We start from the raw sequence: 24,001 nt of genomic DNA on the forward strand, positions 1-24,001 counted from the left end.
CACAGACCCTCATCCTCTCTCCCTCACCTGGGGGACCTGGGGACTAACCAATTAGTGACCACACAATTACACTTCTCTCCTACCATCATCTCCTCTCTCTCTCTGTCTACAACACCCTCCTCCCTCACTACACAGACCCTCATCCTCTCTCCCTCACCTGGGGGACCTGGGGACTGACCAATTAGTGACCACACAATTACACTTCTCTCCTACCATCATCTCCTCTCTCTCTCTGTCTACAACACCCTCCCCCCTCACTACACAGACCCTCATCCTCTCTCCCTCACCTGGGGGACCTGGGGACTGACCAATTAGTGACCACACAATTACACTTCTCTCCTACCATCATCTCCTCTCTCTCTGTCTACAACACCCTCCTCCCTCACTACACAGACCCTCATCCTCTCTCCCTCACCTGGGGGACCTGGGGACTGACCAATTAGTGACCACACAATTACACTTCTCTCCTACCATCATCTCCTCTCTCTCTGACTACAACACCCTCCCCTCTTACTACACAGACCCTCATCCTCTCTCCCTCACCTGGGGGACCTGGGGACTGACCAATTAGTGACCACACAATTACACTTCTCTCCTACCATCATCTCCTCTCTCTCTCTGACTACAACACCCTCCCCTCCTACTACACAGACCCTCATCCTCTCTCCCTCACCTGGGGGACCTGGGGACTGACCAATTAGTGACCACACAATTACACTTCTCTCCTACCATCATCTCCTCTCTCTCTGACTACAACACCCTCCCCTCTTACTACACAGACCCTCATCCTCTCTCCCTCACCTGGGGGACCTGGGGACTAACCAATTAGTGACCACACAATTACACTTCTCTCCTACCATCATCTCCTCTCTCTCTCTGTCTACAACACCCTCCTCCCTCACTACACAGACCCTCATCCTCTCTCCCTCACCTGGGGGACCTGGGGACTGACCAATTAGTGACCACACAATTACACTTCTCTCCTACCATCATCTCCTCTCTTTCTCTGTCTACAACACCCTCCCCCCTCACCTCACAGACCCTCATCCTCTCTCCCTCACCTGGGGGACCTGGGGACTGACCAATTAGTGACCACACAATTACACTTCTCTCCTACCATCATCTCCTCTCTCTCTGTCTACAACACCCTCCTCCCTCACTACACAGACCCTCATCCTCTCTCCCTCACCTGGGGGACCTGGGGACTGACCAATTAGTGACCACACAATTACACTTCTCTCCTACCATCATCTCCTCTCTCTCTGACTACAACACCCTCCCCTCTTACTACACAGACCCTCATCCTCTCTCCCTCACCTGGGGGACCTGGGGACTAACCAATTAGTGACCACACAATTACACTTCTCTCCTACCATCATCTCCTCTCTCTCTCTGTCTACAACACCCTCCCCCCTCACTACACAGACCCTCATCCTCTCTCCCTTACCTGGGGGACCTGGGTACTAACCAATTAGTGACCACACAATTACACTTCTCTCCTACCATTCCCTCTCTCTGTCTACAAAACCCTCCCCTCCTACTACACAGACCCTCATCCTCTCTCCCTCACCTGGGGGACCTGGGGACTAACCAATTAGTGACCACACAATTACACTTCTCTCCTACCATCATCTCCTCTCTCTCTGACTACAACACCCTCCCCTCCTACTACACAGACCCTCATCCTCTTTCCCTCACCTGGGGGACCTGGGGACTAACCAAGTAGTGACCACACAATTAAACTTCTCTACTAACCATCATCTCCTCTCTCTCTGTCTACAACACCCTCCTCCCTCACTACACAGACTCTCATCTTCTTCCCTCACCTTGGGGACCTAGGGTTTGACCAAGTAGTGACCACACAAGCTTATTAAGTTATATTGATTAACCAATTTAAGTAATAACCCTTATACCTTATACCACCAACGATGGTGGTGGTTGATGAAGTAACCACCTCCTTGTAGTAGGTATTTTAGGCCAAGTATTAATGGAGATGAGTGTAAGATGAGTGTGCGTGTTCTCGTAGTCTTGTTAGTAACTAAGGCTGAATCCTTTGCAAAGCTATTAAAAATGAGAGGCCCTTATTACGAAATACTCATGACAATTTTTCAAATATACTTTACTTGAAACACATTCTAATATAATTGAATATATATTATTGATTGTTGTTGAATATGTATTACAACAACATTTACAATAGGTTGACAATTGGGTCACAAAATGTATGCATAAAAAACAGTAAGAATTCTCAAAATTACAATGAAGAATCAAGAATAGTTAATTTAGAGATATTTATAACCCGTAGCGGTCAGATAATAATGACCTTGGCTTTGGTAAAGTAATTAACAGATAGACCAAAGTCCCTAGGGAGCCAACCAAAGCTGTAAATTAACTGTACAAGCGACAGAAAAACAGAGATACCTGGATTTTTTTTCTCTGACCATTTAAGGGTAATGATTAATAGATGTGACATAACATATTGAGCACTACACTTACACCTTACATAATTGAATTTGCCGAAAACCAAATAATAGTTTGACTTGCATACATTATTTCTAAAATTAGTCTTTTGCACTGAGAAGCACTTGTATATAAAAATAATACTTATATTCTATTCACATTATATACGTTCCTTTTAATTTCAGGTGTACGGCAAAATTAATAAACCTCTTAAGAACACCTTCAACTTTTCCTTACTATTTATTTTACCTTCATAGCTCAGAATATATTTTATTTAATTAATGATAATTGCAATTATTTGATTATGATCCCATTTACATAATGTTGAGATTTAGTAATATCTCTAATCATGTTTTTAACAGTCTGTGTTTAATATTAATTTATTGTTTATTAACAGGTGATTTGTTAGTATTAAAGTTGAATTTGATTAAACAACATCATTCAGGTTTTTGTTACAATAACTTTTTTTATAGTTTTCTAGTTAGTGATAATTTGTAGATTCTCGGAATATTCAACACATAAAGATGACGATATTTACATAAAAGAAATGCCTGACTAGTGGAGTAGCAGAGGTTGTTTGCGTGTTGCCGTATCGACCTTGAATAAACTCTGGACCCAATTTTCATTTGTCATTTGACTACTGTTTCTTTACAACAAGAGATCGAATTTTAAAACCAACCATACCAGGAATTTAAATATTATGAAATACCGCTACAGGCCTAAACCTAGTCCACTAGATCATTCATATACAAAAAATAACTTAAATTGATTTTTAAGTGTAGAATAAACTCAAGGAAATATTTAGAATAACATGTAATGAAAAATAGAGTGATACCGAAAATCTCCAAGACCTGTCAGTTTCCTCGATATGTCAGCTAAACTGGATAGCCAAGCAGACAAAAACCAAATGACGCTGGAGACAGAGGGAATTTTCTTTCATTGATATGAAGGAAAATGGTCTTAAACCCTCTCTTAAGGTAAACATTCGTAATAATTTATCATAGAGATCATAAGCTAATATAGTACAAAAAATGTATAACTTAGTTCAGGAATATTAATCCTGGTAAGTATTTTAGAAGTTACAGGATATATATTTTTTTCGATGGGAGGGAAAATTCATTTACGCACAAAGGTAGCTTGCCTGTAGTGTGAGACTCATGATTTTACACAATAAAAAACTCTCTTCTCTGTTAGACACAGACCTGGAATTGTTTGTCACATTACTTCAAGTTAGGCCAACATGTGACCCCTCAAGCCAACAGAAAAATCCCTCAGGGCTCGCACCATTTCTGGCATCTTTATGACATACGCCGCATCCCGGTCGAGGTCGGGCTTCTTGGCGTGGAGGATACCCTGGATGTAATGTGTCACACAGGTCCAATCGTCCTTATCCTCCGTCATCATCGGTATGACCGTGTCCACTGACAGCAGTCCTATGAAACTGTTGAGCCTCCAGGCAGGGCCTTTCCGAACGCTAGTAGTACAAAAAAGTATGTGTCACGTAATCGGGAATGCCTGAGCTGAGCAGTATATGCAATCGGGTGACACGGCTTTGCCCATCCTGAACAGGTACGCCCGGAAAAAGCCGTGACCTGTCAGAAATTGGGTGAGGTAGATGTTTACCTACTTAGATATCTCCGCACCACCGATTAACCCAAGGTTGGACTTGCTGTATCAGTCGCCTGGTCCAACAGTCCCCGTGTCTCCTGGTAGGTGCGGACGCCTTCCTCTGTTCGTGCCTGCTCCTCCCCATGGTGCTTATTAATTGCCTTCCTCTCCGCCACCAAATATTTGACGGGTATGTCTCCAGCAACCATCAGGACGGTAGGTTCGGAAATTGTTCGGTAGGCAGATGCTACCCTTAGGGCTGATTTACACGATACCAGTCGGCGTTCCAGTTGAGGTTGCCAGTCACTGGATGACAGCAACTAGCACCATGTAAACATGTGCTGTCAGTCACTGGAGTAGCCAGTTAGCCACTGACCCACCAGTAGCTGGCAGAGACGGTGGAACGAATATTTTAGTTTTACAGGCATGCCAGTTTCCCCCTCCTCCACATAAATATCCAGCTTTATCGTGAACACGAAAATCTGTGGAATATGTTTAACCAAGATTACCGAAGTCATAATTTGAGGAGCGCATCGAAGAATGCGATGTGAAGTCGAAGAGATGGATATATGCATAATGTCACTGTAAAGGATTTACCTTTACTAAAAAAAAAACGTAGTAGGCCTAGCGTACATCACATACATCTCGTATTATTTTATAAATATCTTTCATGTTTCTCTTTCTTTCTTCGTCAAATCGTGGGGGTACTTACTTACAAAAGCTTAGATAAGTTTAGACACAAAACATTACATATCGAACACACTGTTTTTTAATGACAATTTGTTGTGGTGTTTCAGACATAATTTGTTAACTAGAGCAAATAGACCACAACATGAAAAAGCGTAATTATATTCCAGTAGCTGTCAACGTTTAAACGGTAAAGTGGCAGTAAGCTGGCGTTCCAGTCACCCCTTGCCAGCGACCTTCAAGTCAAATCTCTACTAGAATGCCAGCCACTGGCAACGTGTAAATGGGCCTTTAGTACTTCCTAACGCTGCACTCGGGTGAGCCGCATCATATTGAGAGCGTCTGCCCACACCTTCGCACCGTACAATAGTAGACAGGGACAGTACCGAAGACATTAACAGCGTAACATTAAGACGACTGGATGGACAAGGCCCATCGAAATTGGCCTTTAACTGGCTTAGAAAAGAAACCAACTTAGCGGTACAAGATATAGTGTGACTGGTGCAAACGTAAATTTCAAGAAATTCGTTTAGTAAAACTTATCCATCATCTATTATGTATGTTATATGCTAAATATTTATAAATAACCACTATAAGAATATAGTAAGTTTTTTTGATTAAATAACCCCTCTTTGCAGTTATTTGATTTTGTTTTGATGCACTGACAAAAATTCGGTAAATGCCATCGGAAAACTGCACTCAGTATACTGTATACAGACAGACTGAAAAACGTAAACAACTGAGTCAAACAGGCATGGTTATAGTGCGTGGTAAAATACATGTACTCATAGAGAACATATCGTGTTAAAAGTATCAAGTATAAGTAACACTTAAGCCCCTAAAGTCTAACACCGAATAACGTTTTCAATTTCAAACTGCTTATTCCATGAGCAATAGATTGAATGAATAAATGTTATTAGAAATATTTTCAAACAGAATCAAAAACTGTTTGAATAAAGTACGTATCTGAGGTTTTTTTCTGCCGTTTGAAATATCCCGTTTAAACAAATATGATGAACTTCGTATACAAACATACAAATCACGATTGGAGTCTCATCCTACATGGGAATACAATTAAGCTTTCCGTGCAAATCAAAATCAACGTAGCAAGCTCTCGGCTGACAGGATTATTCCTACTCGTCACGTGACTAATTCTCGAGTATAGAATCTGCTGCTGCTCCCGCGCGCGCCAAATCCAATTATCAACAGCACCTAATCCTCCACTTGTTGCCGTCGCACATGCGCGTCGTCTGCTAGCGACGGCAGTCAGTCGCGTACTCGCCACCGAGGGAGCGTGTTGTGATTTGCTTCAAGGGTTTCCGTGCGTGCTTGTTCGCGTGCAGAAGGATTATGGTTCCAGGTAAAAGCTACCGATTTTACCATTAAATAATTGTTACATGTTCAGGTTGAACGCATGCTATACGTCGTTTCAGCCCCATTTGAATTAGAAACCTCTGCGGTTTTAGGAAGTATTTTTATTTTATTTTATCAATTGTAATTAACAATTAATTTGACAAATTTTATTTTTATTTGTTAAGAAATCGTGTATAAAGTTACAGTTTAGTATTTACGAAAACTAAATGACGACTAGGTACTCGATGGTTGCTGTTGAAATATGTATGGTAAGGTTCCAATGTGCTTCTTTTTTGGGCATAATAGCGATATCCCTATACTTATACAGTATACATATTTCAAAGTTAAATACCACATACAACTCCTATGCACATTGCCTTGACAATTGACAAAATCAAAAATCCAATTTTAAATTTTGCACTCTACATTTAGATGTACTTTATACACGTGTCATATATGTTTTATTTGGATTTAGTTCCATAAAATAAGTTTATAAAATGATTTTATAATTATGATTTTTGGCCACTTTTGGCTACAACTCCATATCGCAAAATGTCAAGAAATATCAACTGATACTCATAATAATTCTCATTGGTTTGAAAGTATATTAAATACTAGGTGAAACCCGTCGAAATCGACGGTTACTTTCAAGATTTACGCTGATTCATCTGCGATAAATTGAGTGAAATTATACACATTTTCAGCATTTAGCATTGTTTAAAGAGTAATAAGTGTAAAAACAATAATAATATTAATTGCGTTAGTTACCAAATATGGTTGATCATTCAATGAATATAATATTTCCCATTCCGTACGTCATCGGAGTTATTATTAGTATGTTAACTGGTATCTCTTATTTTGTATGAACCTTTAAAAACGTATTGGTGGATCTTTTGTAGTTAAACACTTCCGCGATTTCATAAGTGTAATAAAGAATTAATTTATGATTTTATTTTATAAAATACATCTGTTTGTTGAGAAGACACGTTCTAACTTCAAAGGGAGGACCATCCGTTACAGTGTAAGTTTGATTTTTTCTTCGTCACGTCGCGTCAGTTCATATCGTACTTTATATTACAAAAACATGACATGATACAGAATAAAATCAATTTTAAAATCAGAAAATATCATTGCAAATACTTCTTTTGGACAGTTCAGTAACTCCCAATGAATGTGTGTTGTTTAAAATACAATTCAAAAATTGACAGCTGTTTCTTTAAAAAGTATTATCCACATGTCCAAAAAATAAACAAATCTGTGGAGGGATCTTTAAAGGCTTCTGGGGCAGAGCCCTAAGGGAATTTACTCCATTTTTCTTTTAGTAACTCATCTACAGACCAAGACATTTCTTTGGACACCTCTACCAAGTTTCTACGCCCAGCCGTTCTCTCAAATTAGTAGAGACAAAGTTTCCAATTAAATATTTAGATTCCCTCATGTTAATCTTATGGGAGAAAACCCAACTTTGATGGAAGATTCTGCCCAAACTAAAAAAGATTTAAAAAAAGAAAGAACTTTTTGTAAAACTACAGATCAGGGCCATGTTTTTGACACTTTAATCGTTAAAATCGGTCCAAAAATGAGGGAGGGGTTCTGTTTACAAAATTCGACTTAGCGTATCTATATAAATAAAATTAGAGTTTTGTCTGTACATTGCTTAGAATCATGCAGTTTTTGGTTATTTTTACGTTCCATAGCCTAAGAAAGCCGAAACGAGTCTTATCTCAATTTCTGTCTGTATGTCTGTCTGTCCATTGTGTGACTCGGTCTGTAACGCCAAAATGTCATTTTACGCGGCCTACTCCTAGAAAACTAGAGTACCGATCACGGTTCTAATAGTTTTTCTGTATTTACTGGATTGGTGAGAGTGTCTTTGGCTATAAAAACATGGCCTCGCTTCTTTGAAAACAAAATAACAAACCACCAAAAACCCAATTTTGTTCGATTTTTGTCAAATTTTCTCCCAATGTTTACTATTACATTTTATGAAATATCAATCAGCTGTTTGGATTAGTTCTCACTTCTAGCTGTCACTGATATGCTTACATTCAAAGTTGTTTACAAATACCGCAACCATTTCCGATCAAGTTTAGTCAGCACATCCAAACCAAGTGAGATTAAAAACGTTGTGCCTTACTTAACCGCTTTAATTAATCGCAAGTGCAACGATTGTTCTTGAGTTTTGATAACCGGGGAAAATACCGCGAATCAGTGTTGTATTATTGCAAGGAAACTTACATTTTTTTAATCATCGTCACCAATACCGTAGAGGTACAAAGGTTTCCACACATTGACGGCGCTTCAAGGACAGTTGTGTTAAGTGCAAAGTAAAAAATCACAACTGCAGTGGGTGATCGTGGATGTTGCTGCGATCTTGGAAGATCTTTCTAATTTCACTGTGATCGTACTGTAACAGAGGTTTAACTTAACAGATGTAGCTAAACTCGCTTATACAATGTGTCACTTCTGGTTTCTACTTACTTACATTTCGACAACGATATCGGTACTTTTGCTACTTAGGAAATAACACTACAAACGTACAAAACCCCAGATTTGTGCGTTTTTTGTCACATTTCCTCCGAATGTTTGCTAGATATATGTAGCCTACCGATTATTATTTAGATATTACGTAATCTTTAAATAAGAAACCTTTGTTTGGATAAAGGTGGTTTCTTCAAACTGTCATTGATGTGTTAACAATAAAAGCTGCTTACAAATAATGTTATTAATGGGAAACAAGTTTGATTTTCGAAAACTTAAAAAAAATTTAAACCAAAGGAGATTAATAACTTCGGTACTGCACCACATCAAGTGAAAGTTTTTTTAGCAAACCATAGTGAGTTTTTAAAGCTTTACGTTGTTAACGTTACATGTTACATGTTTTGTGGCCTGTGTATTTATTTATTTATATATTTGCCAACAGATTAACACCTATAATACAGTTTTATTAGAAGGACAGGTTGAATTAGTCGCAAGTACTACTTACAGTTCTTTTCTCAAATGTAAACGTTGGTTTTTGGTAATGCTACTTTTCCTTTCCTTTTTTGGAACCGGTGGTAGCAGTAAGAATCATTTTTACATAACTTACAAACACATCACTATTTATTTATAAACACTGCACCTTATTGCTTATTTAATTTAATTGATTTCTTACTGTATAATTTTTAGCGTTTTCTGTCTGGACTCCAAAATGTTGTGTGGACTCAATTCTGTATTTGTGTGTGTATGTCTATTGGTAACGCATTAATCTCCTTATTTTTCGTGGAAAAGACAAGAGCACCATTGTTAATAAAAATTTCAACCCGAATAAGTGTGCAGTAGTGAGGTTGAGGTAGTGTTTTAACTACTTTTAACCAGTGTGAAAAGTAACTTTCAATTACAGGCCTACCTTAGGGCTATGCCTCATAGATCTATACTGTAAAGCAATTCCTTTCATCGTTAGATATAAAATATGAACTAACACGATCGGGTGACATTTAATTGCGAAGCATTCGTTTTGGCTTTGAAACTGTCAGATATTGTATTTGAGAAGGTTTATATGTATTCCTAAACAATTATAGTTTTGCCATCATATCTGGAAAAATGCACACTAAATATGCAAACCAACTCCTGTTCTGAATATAAGGTTTTAACTTACTACTAGATTCCCGTACGTAGAACGGGCAAACCGCTAGTTATATATATAGATAGATGCATTCCTTGAGTGTTATTACTGGACCTTCTCAATTTAAGGCCGAGGTTTGTGACATTGCAGACGTTTAGCTATGTGTTTTGATATGGCTATGGCGTTAAATACGGTAAATACAACAAGCGTTGTAGTTGAGGTGTTCCTAGTCCATTTATCTATAATTTATCTACACTAGGACACTTACATTTTCACTATCAGAACTTAATTTGACTTAAATAAGTTTGTGTTTTAAATTTTATGACCGTTTATTCCTGTTTTGTATAGAAGCATAGAACCTTGCCGGTGTTTGTCACTTTTCACCACAATTATATTGTGTAATGTTAAACTGTAGTTAGAAAGCATATTCAATTTCCTGTAATTCCTACTTCCCAGAAATTAACTTACTGAGGAACTTAATAAATCTATTTTAGCAAAAATACTGTATTTGTTTTTCACAAACTATCGATCACTAACAATATATAAAACCCCAGTATTATTCTTAATTTTTTAAATTTATTTTTTCAATATTTATTTTTTATTGTCATCCAACGTATTAAAAAAAACAACTATAGCAGGTTTCAACAAGATTAAATAAACCTAATCGTTTCAATGGTGAAGACTAACATGGAAATATTTACGATGGCACGTTACAACAAAACGAGAGTAATAACAATTTCAATTTCTCTTCTAAACCTAAAGCTCGAAGACCTGTCAGTTTTCTCACCCTTGTCAACTGTAACTGGCTAGCTTAGTAGACAAAATCCACATGGTCGTTGGGACAAAAGAAATTAAATTTATATATTCTTAGAAGAAACTTTATTTTAGTAAGGTTATTATCGTACGAGTTTGCCGTTATAATAAATATGTAGGGTAACCGTACACTTTTTGCAAATTTCCCAAGTAGGGAATAAACTATTACAGTAGGTCTCATGGAAAGATTTGGACCCGGAATAGATTAACTTTTTCGTTTTGAAATTCCCAGGGGCCAAAACACCTTCCATCCAAATTCATACGCTGTATGTGTATTACAATGTGTCTATTAGCGCGAAAACTCGAACCTCATAACCGGACTCAATGAAATTTGATACATTCTTGTAAACCTACTTTTATTTTAACGAGCTAGCAAAGCGGCATGATCGGTTGATGGGGGTTATGTTTTTACGCATGTATTTATAGGGTTAAAAGTGGTTTTATCCATATTTGAGGCCAATAAACATAAAACTTTGCAATTTCTTTTTAAGCTATTTTTGGAGATAAAAAAATTATTTAGCATATTAAAACATTGTTGTATGCTTAACAGTTACGGAGAAAAGTTTAAAATTCCCATGTTATTCCTAAGGGAATATAGTTTACAAGTGTATAGATATATTTGATCAACATTTGACTAATTTCTTTCTTCCATACTAAGTTATTAATATTTTAATAAAACAACAAACCTCATCATTCACCCTGTAGCAACAAACCTAAGTACTTATTAAATTTAATGTTACTTAAATAGGAAATAAATCTCCGACGAATTAAAGGGAATATGACTGATAGTAATAGTAAATCCATTGGGTAAACCTAACAAGATAAATGGAAATTCGCTTAGTCTTTAGGTTTGCTGTGGCGGGGGTATATTTCTAACGTTTCTTCTTTATTGACAAATAATCGAGAAGTCCAAATCTTTGAAATATTGGTTGGCTAATAAAAAATCTATTTATGTAAGAAGTTTTATTAGAAGGCCACATGGTAAAGTCAATTTTATAGCTAAACCTACATCTTTCTGAGATGACGCATTTTACATATGATTCAGTTTGGTCTATGTATTTAACCAGTAACCCGTGATTAAAGTACCGCAGGTGGTCAAAGGGCTACATGTCATTAGTAAACCCATTCAGTCCGCTGCAAGCTTGTCCCGGGCAATGTTCACCCACCACCGATAATCTAACTACTATTCAATCCGATTTAAATATTGTAACCATTTTTATGAAAATCCAACGAAAGCATGTTTTTTGCGTTCATAAATATTTTCAAATACTATAGCTATATGTGGCCGCTCGAGAACTGTAGATGGCCACACGAACCTTTAGATGAGTGTGGCCATAGCCAATAGGCCTTACATTTAGAGAGTGGCAATGGATTTTTTTTTAATTTTTTAAAAGAGGTTAGTGGCCTCTTTGGCTATGGGCCCGTGCAAACTAATCCAGCAGAGATAGGGGTGAGCCGTCACGATAAAATGTTTGTGGCAGTGACAGGGATCCGAATTCAGGAATCGCTGCCTTGGACCCGAAGTCCGTGACGATATTGACTGAGCGACCGGCCGAACTAATAAAAAATAATAAATATGTGTATTTATTCTTGTCCTCGAAATATACACAAGATTTTTCCTAACGCCATAATTAACTTAAAATAACACACAAATTAACCTTTTTAGATGAGTATACATTGTCATTTAGATTATGTTTGCTTGTTAAGGTTATGCTATTTGCTTATCGGTTGTTAACTATGGTACCGGATCCGCAGTTGTGGTTGGTGTAGAAACAACAACGGTGAAACTACCTAATTTACCGAGCAGGAATTATCAATTCCCATTTTAGAGCGTCAATGAGTTGTTTTGCCTACTTTTTACATACATGGCAATGTGATCATTCCCATTCAGTGTCACGAAAAATATTTTGGCACATTAGGTAACATAACTACTAGTTAGCTAAAATAATCACCTGTGTATAAAGTTTAGTTATCCAATGAGCGCAAATATTGTTGTAGCCTACTCACCATCTTAAACATGAGTTTTCTCCCTTGTTTTAAAACCGATTTTCTTAAATTTGTTACCGTTAGAATACTAAATAAATTTTAACGGCAGTAGTTTTCTTTACTGATGTATTTTTACTTATTTAATTTTAAACTTTCAAAATGGCTGCCACTTTAAAACTAAACATTATTTTAAAAGTAGTATATCTTAAGCAGTTGTTTAATAAAAAATATTATTTTGAAAAAACTAAATTGGGTTTGTACAAGTAACTCATGAGTTTGAAAAATTTACATGGATGTACCATTAAAATACTACCGTATATTTTAACTTCCTCAACTTCAACAACTTATTCAAAGTTTCCTATAAGATGATAGTCCATAAACCCTCATACTTTATACACAAAGTTCTTGTGAACGCAATATCAGATATTTACGAGAATGAGACATAAAGTAGGTTATACAGCACTGAAATGTTGGATTCTATAAAGCCGTCAGATTTTCCAGGTCAAGTATAGTTCTGATCCGTTGATTCATTCTCGGTCCCAAGCTGCATTGCGGAAGTCAGACAGCGTCTTATGTTATTGGATTACGTCTCCTACCTGCCAATGCAGTTCGTGCAGTTATTCATAATGTAGGCATTACATCAGCTATGACAACATCTGACACTTTCACGTGTTACTATACAGAGATATTGAAGTGTAAACTACATTTTAAATTATATTTACTTAGTGATTCGTCGTTGTTTCAAATGGGAATGTATAGAATAGGCTTCAACTGATTATTCTTCGATCACCCACAAAAATTAAATTAATTATTTGGAAATTGTACACTCCGTGGTTCAAAATACCTTCTTACCAAGGTATTTTGTATCTGGCGAATCAAATCTATTATTTTTCTAATGCTAAACAATATTATTTTCGAGGGAGATAATCTGATTGGCATTTCAATTAATAATGTTTTCATTATAATGTATGATAAGACCATTATACACTGAACGACTGTTTGTACTTTAATATTACAAGTAAACAAAGCATGATGAATATTTATAAATGGAATAAGCATTGTGAGGGGTATCAACATATACTTAGGTAATAATAATAAAGACGAAGCTGCAGAACTTTAACTATTAATACAGCAATAGTAAATCTATCTTCTAACTTTTAAAAGTTAAAAGGTAAATATAAGTCACTCACAGATCTATTTATATAAAACTTACAAGCCATAGGAACTTAGGAATTGGCATTAAGGTTCCAATTAAGCTCTAGGTGAGCAATAAGAAGCGTTTACACGAACTTCCATCAGGGCTTTGCCCCAGTTGGAATTTCCCATATTATCCTTATGGAGAAAAGATTTGTTTTCATTTTAACAGATGAATAGTTTTTGAATCTTACGCTAATTAAGGCTTGACTATTGAGGGAACAGCTGGTTGTAATTATTAATTTGAAATAAAAATATTTGCATTATTTTTGTGACTGGAACATTTGTGTTTTTTTTACGCATTTTATAAACGTTACTTAAATTAATTTATACATTGAGAAGTTTACACTATTTGTTATGGTTTTAAAATCAGTTTTTCTCAGCAACGAAATAACAGTGTAAAGTACTATTTAATTTGTTCAGAATATCAATGTCAAAGGAACTGTTATTTGCTGACTTTCATCTTATATTTCATGGACTAGCAACAGTCTTCTCCTATCATTTTGTGATTATTTATAAAGAGAGCTTAAGAGAGAAGATCAGAAGTTCTTGAAAACAATCCCATCTATAGGCTAATAACAATCATGCAATAGAAGATGCTGGGTATGTTGCTTTATTATCAGAGTTCGCGTTTTCCGGCGGATTAGCGGTATTAGCGGTTAGAGTTATATTGCTATTTAAAAAACCACCTAATCTAAACTGTGGGGTTTCCGCAGTTTGACTTGATTTGAGAAACGCCACTTTGATGGGTGTACATTACGCATGGTAAAAACATCATGGTTCCTGCAACTCTGTTTAGGTAATCTGAGGTTTTCAAGAACCACAATAAAACTTTCTCTTGACGTTATGTTAAGCTACCTAATATGTTTCAGTAAATTTATGCCAGAACTGACGGTACTTTTAAATAGTATCTGGACCTAATCATCAAATGTTGATAATAATTATATTTAAGCATTCCTGGGCTAAAGGGAATACAGCGGGAATAGTATTCTAGCTGAAACATTATGTATGTGGTTTGAGAGTGTGTACATAATCTGAACCTCTTGGTGGAAGGACAGTTAATGTTGTAGATGAACGTTGAATGTTGTAGTTATATCAACTTTAGTTTAACTACAGTAGTCACACATGTTTAGCTAACTTTGTTTATTGTAATATATAAATATATTTAATAAAAATACATTATATTTTCAACTCTATCAGTAATGTATTATTTTTATTTTGTGTCAGTTGACACATTTAGCTTTTAAATATTTTCACATTAGCTTATGCTATTTTGATTATATGATACAGGTTGTTATTTTTTAACTATTGATAATCATGTAGTAAAACGGTTTTTTACGTGCGCACCACAACTTACGATACAAACCGTAGTCACTTCGCCATTAATGAAGATTTGCTTTAAAATGTAGGAAAATGACTAAACTTTGATGTATGCTACATTTATATTTTTATAGTTTTAAGAGTTTTCTTGGTTGGGACGTTACAGGAACGCGATTACAAGATTCTTTAAGATTTTAATTTGCATTAGTACTGTTTGTAAAGTAATCTGTTTGATTCACTTGATCTAGTCTAGAAATCAAAAATATTGCAATTCCATAATACTGCAGTTTTATGAATTAAAATGTTTTTATGTTTTTTTTTGCGTTATTGGTTAATAATGTCGATAGGCCTATTATACTACGAAAAGAGTGTACAGCAACTAAAACATTTCCTTAAACTTGTCACATTTATTCCCTATTGATTAAAATAAGATTTAACGAGTTCTTATTTTTGCTGCTACCGGAAAGAAATGTGTAGTTTACCTCTGTAAAATATTTATAGTATAGTCTGAAATAAATAAATTGACCAAATTGTATCAACAAACATCTATAAACAAGCACAATACAAAAGGTTTATATATGTTAATTAGAGGTTTTAGAGTTACCTACTACTGTAGATATGAGCTGAGAGACCTGCCTTGAAAGACAGGCAATTGAGTCCAGACTTCACTTCTGCCTCAAAGTGAATGTTGGACATTTTGAGCAGTTAATATAAATTGAATGGGGTTTTCCTCTTTTTTCACCTGAATAATCATTATTCATTTATTCATACTAACAGATAAGTGATAAGTTTTTTTTTTATAAATCCAACATAACAGTTTAGATTTTGATATGTATTTTATTAAAAAAAAAACATTAAAACTTTGAACTGTTTGGGATCGACGTAGGGACCTCTAGTTTGAGCCATTCCTTTTCTTTTATTATGACCTTTACAATTATGGTGAATTTATGGGGAAGAACATAAAACATGTGATTGGAATCCCTCATATTTTGTTGATATTTTGTCACCAACATGGCAACCCATAAACCCCATGTAAGTTTTTTTTAATTTTAAATTCATTTTTGTGCCTATTTAAAATTTATAAAGGGATTCTGCACATCTACAGGCAAATATCTTTCTAACAGTATGCGTAGATTTTCCCTGCGACGCACAGGAGCTGAGAAGAAAGGTTTTCAATAATCATACTTTTTTATTAAAATATAGAATTAGCCACATATTAAATCTCGGTAAGAAAAGTTTAATTTCCATTTTTGACCCAATTAACATAAATAATCTCAAAATACAAATAAAATCTGCATATATAGAACCGATAACCTTTCTTTTGGTACAACCCGCGTGTAAATAAGTTCAGTAGTATGTTCAGGGTGGCTGTCGTAAGCTGAAAGATTTGGCCCCATGTTAAATCTCCTTAAGAAAAGTTTAATTTCCATTTTTGACCCAATTAACATAAATATTTTCAAAATACAAGTAAAACCTGCACATATAGGACTGATAACCTTTATTTTGGTACAATCTGCGTGTAATTCGGTCCAGTCGTATGGTCAAGCTAGCTGTGACAATTTTCGTAAAGGTTTTTAAATATAAAAGATTGGTCATTTTAATTTAAATCCTTTAACTACCATCATAAAATTACAGTATTTTTTATAAACTGTATTTTATATAATGAAAAAATGTTTTACATCCCCTGGAGTCATAGAGATATTTTATAGGAAAAGGAAACGATTTTGCCACTACATGATTGTTTTCGTGAATCATTTATAGAATTTTACCATTAAATTAACAGCAGAAGTTAAAAAGAATAAGAGTATGTCTTAATGAGCTAGACATATTTGGTTATTTAGCTCAACTTAGTTATTTAAACCTTTTCGATTGGGAATTAATTTCATTTCTTCAAATACTAAATTAGTAATGCAATCTTTAATAAAAAAAAAAATTAAAAATAACTGTAGTGTTGTACAGTGTTTAAAGAAGATGTTAGGTCAAGGCCCCACTAGAAAAAAAACGTTTTTCTAGTGAAGCCTTGGTTAGGTTCATGTCTCTAACCAAACATGTGCGGCTTTACTCAACATAGCTGCAAGGTATTGACTTACCTGCTTTAGTAAATACTTAACTCCCAACCACACTTGAGAGTAAGTAGCTTTACTGTATATTATCCTTTATTAATATTCAATAAACATATTTTACTCAATACAAAAAATAAGCATTACGAATAGAAGTTTAATTTTGTTAGATATATATATATATATTGTCCGTATATAAATACTGGTATTGTAACAAAAGCGTTATTCACATTTGCATGCTCAGAAATAATGTTACTTTATCATTTTTTTATAGCCTACACTAGAAATATGGAAATATTTTTGCACCACTCGATGTCCAAATATCGTAGAATAAGTTTAGATCTTTCCCAAGAAGTAGTTATGTGCATGTCCAATTGTCCTTTAAAACCACTTACAGCCTACAGAAATCCCTACTTCAAGAATAAATAAGTATACATTTGAATTTTATCTTCTGTTAAGTAATTTGTATTTTATCTGATTCTGTCAACTCCGATCTGTCCTTATATTCCCTTTCAATTCCTTTCCATTGTAAAGAAAACGAGCGCTTCGATATTTTGTTGAAAGGGTAACCGTTCATACACCATCAATAATACATACAAATCGCACAGAACGCACACTGTTGTTAAGAATATTAATGATGTTCTTTTACCCCTCTACATTTACCGATGCAACAACTTGGCATTTACGTTTACTGTAAGATTTTTTTAATAGGATACAAAAAATGCAAGGCTTTTGAGCTTTGTCCTCTCATTTTTCTTCTTGGTTATTACTGAGCATTGTGGTTACCAAAACAAAAATTGAGTTGTACATGTTTTAAATGTTAAAACAATAAGTTAATAACTAAAACAAGATAATATAATTAGATTTATTACATGTATTGCAGCACGAATTAGATGTAACAGATCCCTTTACCAATTTAAGTTTACTCTTAAAAATTGTTCAATTATTTTTTAAACATTGTATTTAAATCATATTAACAACAGCTAAAGTCTGTTCACTAAACTATATAAGTGCTTTCAACCCTTACTTAGATTCTATACTTATGTTTCAGGAGATGTACCAATTAATAGGAGCAAGTTAGGGTTTTAGTCAAGATATTATTTGGACTGACGAAATGAAAAAGGAATTGTACAAACTACTCCACGGCTTCCTGGCTCTTGCTCTTATACTTTTTCCTCACGGTAAGTTAACTCGCTTGACTAGTAAATACCTAATATTGCACTTGTTAATAAAGTGATAGTCTTATACTTTCCAAGTAGCATTAATTAGTCTTATAGGACATAAACGTACATTATACCATTATCTGACGACCGAGCGTTAATCGAAAAAAAAATTTAAAATTAATATAATATGAGAGTAGTATTTGCTCAAAATCATCTAAGTCTATTTTTATATATCTTTAATCTCTTATAATAGGTAGTAATACTAATAGGTACTACTACTGTTTACTACTAATAGGTAGTTGGTCATTATCATGTAATCTATATTATATACAGCCCGATGTGTAACTGACTCACTCATTGACTCATCAGGTATACAAATTCTTACCCACTTCTAGAATAGCTACGGGGTTGAAATTTGGCACGAATTTAGGTATCGGTCTTAAACCACCAGGAAAATTGTCAAAAGTCACATTTTCAAATTTTAACCCCCCTTAAAAAATTCAAAATGGCGGATTTTTGAAAAGTGCGAAAAAGGCGTTTTTTTAAAACGTTTATTGTGCTTAAACCGTTGATCTAATCAAAAAACGGAGCACACTTACTGTATTTAGAATTAAACGAGCTACAATTTTATAATATAAAGTTTCTTTCTATCTCCACCCCTTCCCCCCTATATTTCGCTCTAAACACAAAATTTTGGAATTTTTCATCATTTTTTTTTGTTCAAACGTCCCTTGTGGCTCAACCGTAGGTCTGATCAAGAAACGGAGAGCACCTACATATCCTAACTTTTGACGATCTACAACTTTGTAATTTAACATTTTTTTCCATCTTCACTCCTTCACCCCCAAATTCATGCTTAAACTTGAAATTTTGCCATTTTTCCTTGTTTTTTGGGGGGTTGGCTGCCCTGGAGTAGGTTAAAATCCGTTTTGGGTACGTTTGACCTATTACTTGCTTTTTAATATGCCTAATGTTCATCCTAAACCGATTTCGGGATTTTCACTCACCCTACTTAACCCTCCAATTTGGGGGGATAATTTCAGTTAAAATAAAAAATCCCGATTTTTAAGATTCTCGCCAATTAAAAATTAAATAAACGCAAGATTATATATAAACAAACAAATGTTTTGTATACAAAATTTTATGGTGTACATTTTGTTCCATGGCGCCTTTCACCTATCTATACTCCAACCCCCTCAAAAAACCCCATTTCGATAGTTGTGTCCTTGGAATTACACGTATTCGTTATAAAAAATTTACATGCTTATACACGCAAACGAGATCTAAATGTAAGTAGGTGAATGATGGATATTTAGACCAATCCCATGCTAACCCCCCCTCTTTCATCCCCATTAATAAAATTTTACCATTAGCAACAGGGTGCAGCACTATTATTTTTTTTTTTATTTGTGACAATAGCTAATTTGCAACCAAAAGGTGAGTGAGCGTAGCGAACGAACTAACCTGAAGGCAAGTGAGCGCAGCGAACGAGCTCCAACCTAAAGGTGAGTGAGCGTAGCGAACGAGCTTACCTGAAGGCAAGTGAGCGCAGCGAACGAGCTCCAACCTAAAAGTGAGTGAGCGTAGCGAACGAGCTAACCTGAAGGCAAGTGAGCGCAGCGAACGAGCTCCAACCTAAAGGTGAGTGAGCGCAGCGAACGAGCTCCACCTAAAGGTGAGTGAGCGTAGCGAACGAACTTCAACCAGGATTTGATTGAGCCATGCGTTTAGTTTAATTTTTTTCCCAACTCCACCCCAAATTCGTGTTTAAACCTGAAATTTTACCTTATTTTCCCTATTTTTGGTGATTTTTACTGCGCAAGGGGTCCATTCTTCATGCCGATAATTTTTTTCAACTCCCCGCCCCCGAAGGGGGCCTAAGATTATTTTAAAATATTATTTTACCTCACTCTAACTCCCAAGACTTTATACCGATGCTTATTGATGTGAAGAAAGTTTTAGAGGTTGTGACTAAGCAAATTTTATTTATCATAGCACCGGCCCTACATCGAGACTGTTACATGTCAAGACTGGTTTGGTTTGCACTAAACAACCCCTATATGGAATACTTCGAACTGCCAAGTTATCTCTACGTCTTTTACGCAAAAATGTTTCCGGACAACATCCTGTCCCCCGTGAACATTTCTCATCACGGCTACTATTAAAAGGGGGCCTGGGGGCGGAGCCCCCAGCGAGCACAAGGCGAGTCTATATTATATACAGCCCGATGTGTAACTGACTGACTGACTGATTCATCAGGTATACAAATGTTTGGGCACTTCTAGAATAGCTAGGAAGCTGAAATTTTTTTTGGAGGTCCGTCTAGGTCCCAAAGCACCAGCAAAATCCCAAAAAGTTACATTTTCAAAATGCAACCCCCCCAAAAAAATTCCATTAAAAACTCCCTTTTTTGGGGAAAACACGTTTTTTTAAAACGGCTGTAGCTCGAAAACGGTAAGAGCTAGAATCGATTTGAGGAAAAATCGTGAGTTTGGAATTAAATTTTCTACAAGACACTATTAAGCGTTTTTCGAAAATCGCACTCCTTTACCTTCAAAAAACGCCCTACTTCCAAAAATTGTAAAAATTCTTGATTTTTTTAAGTGTTTTTAATTTTTAAAATGACTTTTCGCACATATATTTCTACTTTTAATGCTCCCAACGTTGAAAGGAATGTCCCTAGAGTGACCTTCCATAATTTTAACCTACAAAAAAAATTCAAAATGGCGGATTTTCAATCAAAAAGATCGTTTTTTTAATGTGTTTCTTATGGAGAATTAACATGCTACGACAAGCAAACTAGAAGTAAACGTGAGTAGGTGAAATATGGGCGTTTGGCGACAGAAAAAGCATTATTGTCACTTCTAGAGTAGCTACGGAGCTGAAATTTTTTGTAAAAGTTTGTCTGGGTACCAACCCACCCAGAAAGTCCCAAAATTTAGTTTTTCCAACTGAAACCCACCAAAAGAAATCCTTTAAAACCCTAGTTTTTTTGGGAAAAACATGTTTTTTTAAAACTGCTGTAGCTCGAAAACGGTAAGAGCTAGAAACGATTTGAGGGAAAATCGTAGGTTCAGAATCAAATTTTCTACAAGACAGTTTTCTCAAAGAAGGGGTCATATCGAAAATCTGACTCCTTCACCTTCAAATAACGCCCTACTTCCAAAAATTGTAAAAACTCTTGATTTTTTAAGTGTTTTTATTTTCGTACATATATTTGTACCTTTTATGGTCCCAACGTTGAAAACAAAGTCCCTTGAGTGACCTTCTATAATTTGAACGTACTAAAAAATTAAAAATGGCGGGATTTCAATCAAGAAGGGAGTTTTTAAAGATTTTTTTAACGTATTCCAATCCCATTCCAACCCCCTCTCTTTCATCCCCATTAAAATTTTTAAATTCATGACAATAGCTAATTTGCAACCAAAAGGTGAGTGAGCGTAGCGAACGAGCTAACCTGAAGGCAAGTGAGCACAGCGAACGAGCTCCAACCTAAAGGTGAGTGAGCGAAGCGAACGAGCTAACCTGAAGGCAAGTGAGCGCAGCGAACGAGCTCCAACCTACAGGTGAGTGAGCGTAGCGAACGAACTTCAACCTAAAGGTGAGTGAGCGTAGCGAACGAGCTAACCTGAAGGCAAGTGAGCGCAGCGAACGAGCTCCAACCTAAAGGTGAGTGAGCGTAGCGAACGAGCTAACCTGAAGGTGAGTGAGCGTAGCGAACGAGCTAACTTGAAGGCAAGTGAGCGCAGCGAACGAGCTCCAACCTAAAGGTGAGTGAGCGTAGCGAACGAACTTCAACCAGGATTTGGTTGAGCCATGCGTTTAGTTTAATTTTTTTCCCATCTCCACCCCAAATTCGTGTTTAAACCTTAAATTTTACCTTATTTTCCCTATTTTTCGTGATTTTGACTGCGCAAGGGGTCCATTCTTCATGCCGATAATTTTCACCAACCCCCGCCCCTAAGATTATTTTAAAATATTATTTTACATCACTCTAACTCCTAAGATTTTATATCGATGCTTATTGATGTGAAGAAAGTTTTTTGAGGTTGTGACTTAGCAAATTTAATTTATCATAGCACCGGCCCTACATCGAGACACTAACATGTCAAGACTGGTTTGGTTTGCACTTAACAACCCCTCTATAGAATACTTCGCAACTGCCAAGTTATCACTACGTCTTTTACGCAAAAATGTTTCCGGACAACATCCTGTCCCCCGTGAAAATTTCTCATCACGGCTACTATTAAAAGGGGGCCTGGGGGCGGAGCCCCCAGCGAGCACAAGGCGAGTCTAATTAACTATACAGCCCGATGTGTAACTCACTCACTCAATGGGGATACAAATTCTAGACCACTTCTAGAATAGCTAGAGATCTGAAATTTGGCACACTTGTAGGTCTTGGGCCCAAACCCACAGGAAAATCCTAAAAAGTTGCATTTTTTAACATTAACCCCCCCGTAATCTCGAATTTCCCCCCCTTGTTATTCTTACGGGAAATAACATTGAAAATTCCCGACTTTGGTATGGTCATATGAATCGTTTAGAAACGTGCTAGAGACTTCAAATTTGCGTAGTATTGTAGTAAGAGACCTTACATTACCGGTGGAATATGCAAAAGTCCCATTTTCAAATTTTAACCCACCCAAAAATCCAAAATGGCGGACCTCTGAAAACGAAAAACACTTTTTTTTTCAACCGGATGTAGCTCGAAAACGGTAAGAGCTAGAAAAGATTTGAAAGAATCTTAGCGAAAGGAAATTAAATTTTCTACAAAACCCTCTTTGGCGTTTTCTAAAAATCGCATTCCTTCAGCTTCAAAAAACGCCCTACTTTCAAAATTTGGTAAATTTTTATTAAATTTTTACCGGTTTTCGCCATTTTTTCATACTTAAATAATTTTTTTTTCACAAATTATTATTGCTTTGTATTTTCCTTACTTTACTTTAAATTTTACTCATGACATGTTTTTTCGTAACTTTACTCCTTGACCCCCAAAACTTAATTTTAATCTCAAAATTTGAAGGTTTTTTGCCACTTTTACGAGCCCCATGTTATTCTTATGGAGAATAAGATTGAAATTTAATGACTTTGGTATGGTCATATGAATCGTTTAGAAACGTGCTAGAGACTTGTAATTTGGTAGTATTGTAGTAAGGGATTATAAGCTAATGGTGAAATTTTCAAAAGTCCCATTTTCAAATTTTAAGCCCCCCAAAAATCCAAAATGGCGTACCTCTGAAAACAAAAAAACACACTTTTTTCAACCGGATGTAGGTAAATTTCTTTCAAATTTTTACCAGTTTTCGCTATTTTTTCATACTTAAATAATTCCTTTTCGCAAATATTATTATTGCTTCGTATTCTCCTTACTTTACTTTAAATTTTACACTTTACGTGTTTTTTCGTAACTTTACTCCTTGACCCCCAAAACTTAGGTTTAATGTCAAAATTTGAAAATTTTACGAGCCCCATGTTATTCTTATGGAGAATAACATTTACCCTATAAAAACCACCATAAATCCCCGTTCCCATGGTCCGTTCATGCTATAGATTTACTCTGGTTTACTTAAGGTTTTATCCTCCTATCGTATTTACAACCCCCCCCCCCCCAAATATTAAATCCCCCCCAATGTTATTCTTACAGGTGCATAATTCTAAATCACGTTTACCCATTTCTAGAATGACTAGATCTGAAATTTGGCATGATTGTAGATCTTGCGCCCTTTCCGAAAAGTGAAATTTTACAAATA

General features: G+C 35.8%; 1 protein-coding gene across 2 annotated transcripts in view; it reads left to right on the top strand.

The window, feature by feature from the left end:
- Positions 1-24,001, top strand: part of LOC128982141 (uncharacterized) — a 132,857-nt gene that overhangs the window by 91,689 nt on the left and 17,167 nt on the right. The window contains exons 1-2 of one of the 2 annotated variants that reach the window (XM_054401197.1): positions 6,033-6,115; positions 18,137-18,266. In XM_054401197.1, coding sequence (XP_054257172.1) covers positions 18,200-18,266 — 67 coding nt within the window. In that variant the 5' untranslated portion in view covers positions 6,033-6,115; positions 18,137-18,199. Of the gene's footprint in view, positions 1-6,032; positions 6,116-18,136; positions 18,267-24,001 lie in introns of those variants that run through there. The other variant, XM_054401203.1, reaches the window with a different exon arrangement.

This window comes from Macrosteles quadrilineatus, unplaced genomic scaffold (assembly GCF_028750875.1).
Source record: "Macrosteles quadrilineatus isolate MER2022 unplaced genomic scaffold, UCM_ALF_1.0 Scaffold_1__1_contigs__length_201487025, whole genome shotgun sequence".
NCBI classification, from domain to species: Eukaryota; Metazoa; Arthropoda; class Insecta; order Hemiptera; family Cicadellidae; genus Macrosteles; species Macrosteles quadrilineatus.